At 39.8% G+C, this 6,147-nt stretch overlaps 1 protein-coding gene across 8 annotated transcripts in view; it reads right to left on the reverse strand.

Moving 5' to 3' along the window:
- The window catches only part of CFAP96 (cilia and flagella associated protein 96), a 97,343-nt gene extending 91,232 nt beyond the window's left edge, over positions 1-6,111 (reverse strand). For 6 of the 8 annotated variants that reach the window (XM_057537268.1, XM_057537267.1, XM_057537269.1 and 3 more), the window contains exons 1-3: positions 5,805-6,005; positions 3,675-3,862; positions 1,677-1,896 (exon numbers count right to left, since the gene is read on the reverse strand). In XM_057537268.1, coding sequence (XP_057393251.1) covers positions 1,677-1,896; positions 3,675-3,774 — 320 coding nt within the window. In that variant the 5' untranslated portion in view covers positions 3,775-3,862; positions 5,805-6,005. The other 2 variants (XM_057537264.1, XM_057537265.1) reach the window with 2 other exon arrangements.
- Positions 6,112-6,147: the final 36 nt, after the last annotated feature.

The following is a 6,147-nucleotide window of genomic DNA, read 5'->3' on the forward strand; positions in this document are numbered from 1 at the left end:
AAACAGTTATTTAAAGGATAAAATACATACATTACATGAAAAAGAAATGAAGTAGTGACCCAAAAAATGCACGTCTGAATTTATATCTAAGAAGAAAAAAAGAAACCCAAGAAAAAGTAGTAATAATAAAAATAAATAGGGGCTTCCCATCTGGCACAGTGGTTGAGAATCTGCCTGCCAATGCAGGGGACACGGGTTCGAGCCCTGGTCTGGGAAGATCCCACATGCCGCGGAGCAACTAGGCCCGTGAGCCACAACTACTGAGCCTGCGCGTCTGGAGCCTGTGCTCCGCAACAAGAGAGGCCGCGATAGTGAGAGGCCCGCGCACCGCGATGAAGAGTGGCCCCCACTTGCCGCAACTAGAGAAAGCCCTCGCACAGAAACGAAGACCCACCACAGCCAAAAATAAATATAAAAATAAATTTAAAAAGTAGTAATAATAAAAATAAATAGGGGCTTCCCATCTGGCACAGTGGTTAAGAATCCTCCTGCCAATGCAGGGGACACAGGTTCGAGCCCTGGTCCGGGAAGATCCCACATGCCGCGGAGCAACTAAGCCTGTGCGCCACAACTACTGAGCCTGTGCTCTAGAGCCTACAAGCCACAACTACTGAAGCCCACGTGCCACAACTACTGAAGCTCATGTGCCACAACTACTGAGCTCACGTGCCACAACTACTGAAGCCCGCACGCCTAGAGCACGTGCTCTGCAACGAGAAGCCACCACAGCAAAGAGTAGCCCCCGCTCACCACAACTAGAGAAAGCCCGCACACAGCAATGAAGACCCAATGCAGCCAAAAATAAATAAATAAAATAAATTTAAAAATAATAATTCAAACCTCTCAAAAGTGTGAAAAGGTGGAAAAAGATAAACCATAATAACAGAAGACATTCTCCACTCTTAATAAAAACTTAATAATTTAACTTTGAAGACCGCAGCTTTACTAATCTCAAAACCATAAATAAGCCCCAAATTATTTTTCAACCAATCCTCGTCTGTCATAAGCTCTAGATTGAGAGTCAACGTTATTAAGTGTGAATTAACATCATATATAAAGCTCAGCTATATTATATGATATTACATAGACTATATGATCTTAAGTATTTAAAGGTTAAAGAAAAAAAGAACCTCACATTGACAATTTTCACAACTAAAATACTGTTAAACCCCATACATGTATCTTCATGCATGATTTTTAAATAACGTATCTTTGATAAATTATCCTCTTTATCCAAAAAAGATTTCTCCTAATTTCACATTTTGTATTTACACTTTTCTTAAAGTTTTAAAAAGCAGATAAAATAGTCAAGGGCACAGATATGATGACCCAAGGCAATTTTTTTCCTAATCTGACTATTGCAAGGTTTTCAACTAAACTTATTTTCATTATTTAGTTGACTTCATTAGTATAAACTGATAGAGAATAGTGACAGAGATAACCAAAAATTTAATGTGATAATGAAAATCTACTTAATCAAAATTACCTGTCAACCTAAATCATCCAATATAATTGTCTTCATCTAAGACAAACTTGACCTAGGAATCATACTTTAAAAAACGAATCATACATAAGTAAGTCCTCCGGAAAAACCAAAACTTAATTTAGGATGGAGGAGAGAGAGCTATGCAGGAGATATATCAATAAATATTTAAGACTTTTTCCCAAATACTTACAGCTTCTTATCTCCATTACTAGGGAGGAACGCTTTGCCTAGATTTTTTTTGGCTTCTTCCATCATATGCCGTCTCCTCACTTGATTCAGGTTTACGTAGCCTTCACCTTCAAAAATCCTTACAAAATGGGGATCAAAATAACCTGCCTGGAGATGTGACATTTCTTTGGATCCCCCAGGTAGCATCTGTCTATTTTTGCTTGCAGCTTCATTAAAGGGTCCTTTAAAAATAAATTAGGAGTATCACAATTTTGAGCTCACTAGTAATTAAAGGACGTGAAAAATGACTTTGAAAAGTTTCAAAATGTGATTTGGACCAGTGAGTTTTGAGCTCTTAAACACTATTTCAAAACATTTACTGAAAGGTCTGTGTCAAAGGCTACACTGACAATAAGAACTAAGAGGCTTCCATTAAAACATTTTAATAATTAGATTGAGGGCTTCCCTGGTGGCGCAGTGGTTGAGAATCTGCCTGCCAATGCAGGGGACACGGGTTCGAGCCCTGGTCTGGGAAGATCCCACATGCCGCGGGGCGGCTGGGCCCATGAGCCACGGTTGCTGAGCCTGCGCGTCTGGAGCCTGTGCTCCGGTACAGGAGAGGTCGCGATGGTGAGAGGCCTGCGCACTGTGATGAGGAGTGGCCCCCACTTGCCACAACTAGAGAAAGCCCTCGCACAGAAACGAAGACCCAACACAGCCATAAAAAATATAAATAAATAAATAAATAAATAAATAAACATAGAATAATCATTAAAAAATAATAATAATAATAATAATTAGATTGAGGTCCTGTTAAACTCTGAATCTGAGAGCTGGAAGAGACCTTACAGGTCACTGAATCCAATGCTTCCCCATCTATACACTACGGAACACTGTGTAGGAATATGCTAGGAAACTATTTGTGTCAGATGTCAATAAGCGTGTGTGTGAGTGTGTATTTTTAGGTTGGAGGGGAAGGGTATTTCATACTCAAACTAAAACAATTCCCCTCCTGGGTATATACTCTAGACACATGAGTGCCTATATCCATTAAAAGACGTAAACAAGAATGTTCACAGCAGCTTTATTCATAACAATCAAAAACCAAAAACAACTCAAATGCCCATCAACAGGGGAACAGATAAATAAACTGTGGTATACAGTGAAGTACTAGTAGCCCAATAATTTTTAAAAGGCTGGTTTTATGAATATTTAGAACTTCTTTTGTAATTTGCATCTAGGAGAACTCAATTTGTAAAGTCCTTCCATAATGTGAAAGAATTTTCTGAAGTGCAAATAACCCGTAATTCAATTGGTTATCTAAATGTGAATTTGTATCACTGATTTTTTTTTTAACTTAGGTTTTTGAAATGATAATATATTCACATGGTTCCAAATTCAATAGTATAAATATTTTTACAGTAAATTTTCCTTCCACGTTCCGTCACCCAAGTCCTTTCCCACAGGTACCCATGATAGTAATTTTGTTTTCCAGAGAATGTTTAGGCATGTTCCAGTGAATATTTTCATATTTATCCTTTTCCATTTTCAATGCTTAGCATACCACATACATTATTAAATAAAAAGGCAAGGTGCAGAATAGTGTATCTTGGAGATGTTTCATATCAGTGTATTCTTTCTTATTGTTTTATTTATGACTCTTCTAAAAATCCCTCAGCTATTCATTTAGCATTTCATTTTTCAAGAAAGTGATCATGGATGGCCTTTTCAGATGCAAATGTTAATGCTGTCTGCATAGCAGAGTGTCCCATCTAAGGCAACAAAAAAAGCTAAAAACAAAATATTCTGGGAGAAAACTGCCATGCACCTCGGAAAGAAATAAAATTACCTATGAGAATATATGAAGGTAGGGTAGCCCAATAAAATAAGCTTCCTGCTCTTATAAAATTAAGACCATAAAATACAGACCATTAAAAAATATCATTTAACAAACGTTAAAGCCAAGATTTTATACAGAAAACATCACTCTTAGGCTGTAAAGGAAACCAAATATACTTACGATTAAATTGTGACACATATTTATCACCAACAGTGACATATTCCATCTCACTGAAGAGCCCAATCCTCTCCATATCTGTTTTCCCTCCTTCCACAGGCATGGTTGCTTCTTGTGGCGGTGTGCTCTATATAGGTAACTTCAATGGGTCCCTGAGGGCTACTTCTTCTATAGCAAAATCCTACTCTACACTGAAAAATACAGGGGAAAAGTTTAGGGAAAAGGTGATTACTAAATTTCAGTGCAAATTACTTGCAGTCTGAGAGTTAACATGCATATCATTACATCATAAAACAACAGTCTCAAACTATGTGGGGAAAGAATCTACTTTGTGGGGCTGAGGGGGAATAATGGGGATTCAAAATTATCACCACAAACCCTCCCCTTGACTCTCCAGGTGAAGTACCCACAAATTACAAAGAAATGTGTATCTGTTGCACTGCCATTCATCTGTCGTAAATAATAAAATTATTACTGTACAGTGTGGTACAAATACTGTGTAAACAACATCCTTTTGAGAAGTTCAAAATCTTAATTATGTAAGGCAGTCATTTTCAGTTTAAATCATTTTATCTAAACATACTGCATTGTCCCTTGTATTAAAAATTATAACTTACTTTTTCAGAATGCACCACACACATAGGTATTACCCTATAGTTCTTGAATTTTTTCAAGATTAAATGTATATAAGAAATGTGCCACCTGGCGAAATTAGTTCACAAAGGGGATGGGAAGAGAGGACAACTGTCTAGGCAAGATAAAAACAAAGAACAGCAAAACAAAAATCCACAATGAATTCAGAGTATTTGTCAAAGGACATAATGCAACTATGAGTTTTCTTTTGAAATATCACTCTAAATATGCAACTACTTATTTGGATTTTTTTTTTAATTAGACGTGTTCTAAAAAGTAGGACCAAAGAGCTAAGAATACTTGCTTCCATTTCACTGTAATATTTTTGAAGCGCCAACTAGATCTAGGCACCAGACGTACATTAGTGAACAAAACAAACATTGGCTTATGCTTCCCAGCTTATAATCCAAGGTAAGACACTTCTGCCTTGAATTTAGAGCAAGCTGTTTCAGTGACACTAAACAGGATTGCCTATTTGAAACTGTGGCTTATCCTCCCCTCCCCCCCATCCTACCTCTTCCTCTGATCAGGTATGCTTTAAAACTAAAAGTCAGTTAGCTGGAGTGTGCTGATTCGATTTGTTTCATATTTCAAAGCTCCATCTTCACTGCCCAACCTCAAAGGCTTCTTGTGCTGCTATAGGGGGCTCAAATCCTTTAAATGGCTCACAAGGCCACTATCACCCTCATTTGTCACCAATGGAAGCCCCCCCTCCCTGGCAACCGGGCTCTAATTGTCTTCTTCCAGTTCTCAAGTCTGGCTCTCTCCAACCACAGGACCCTAACACATGCTGTTTCACTTTAGGCAGGTATTTCACTGCCCCGACCCCTTTTGTTGCCCAATTAATACTGATCCTTATGACTGTTTAGCTCATTCCTCACTTCTTAATTCCCTCTAACATAGCGCCAGGCACTTCTCTTTCCAAGCCCTCATCATGGTTATCTAGTGGGCTATTTTACATTCACCGTGTAGGGATCCTTTAATTAACAGCTGTTTTCCCCAATAAACTAGGCGCTCCGGGAAGGCAGGAACAGTGGTGTGAGTCTGCTACTTCCTTACCAGTGTTTGGCACACGACAAAGTGAGCCACAGAGGGAAGAAAGGAAAGGGAACGAAAAGGAGGGGGAGACAAGGAGTTATTGCCTTGAATTTTTCCACTACTTAACTCTTCTTGAGCAACATTTACATAAACCACTCATCCATTTACTTAACGTTTTGCAAACCCCTCCTCTGAGTAGGCCTCGCTGGTAGAACTTAGGAAAACTGAGATTTTAAAAAGCATAGGTCCTGCCCGTAGAGAGCTTACACTCTAGTAAACAAGACATAATTAAATATAACACAGTGGAACACTGCAAGTTCCCTTCGAAAGGTACGGATAAAGAGCCGGGGGTGGGGGGCGGGGTGTGAAGGAGGGACAGAAAACTCGCTGAGGTGATGAGGAAAATGATGTCCCATTAGGGAAACGGAGGTTCAGAGTATGTAGGTATCTAAAGGACAACACCTGACGTCTGCGAGGACCAAGTCACCTCTGAGAAGGGCACCCAGTCCGACTAGGGAGATCAAAGCGTCCCAGCTCCAGCCCGGGCTAAATCCGCTGCAAGAGCAACCAGGAACACGAGCCAGCCCCGCAAGAGCGCTTCCCGCCCTGGACCTCGCTACGAGGCTGCTCCACACGCTCCGCTCGCCTCAGGGTTTATTGTGGCGCGTTACCCCGGCTACGGAAGAATCCATTCCAAGAACGAACCCTACGGGAGGATACGTGGAGGGTTCGAAGCCGCATCAAGAAAGACGTTAAGAGTGTCTACAGGAAACGAATGACGCACTCAACAGAATTTACCGAAAAG

Source organism: Balaenoptera acutorostrata, chromosome 21 (assembly GCF_949987535.1).
Source record: "Balaenoptera acutorostrata chromosome 21, mBalAcu1.1, whole genome shotgun sequence".
NCBI lineage: Eukaryota > Metazoa > Chordata > Mammalia > Artiodactyla > Balaenopteridae > Balaenoptera > Balaenoptera acutorostrata.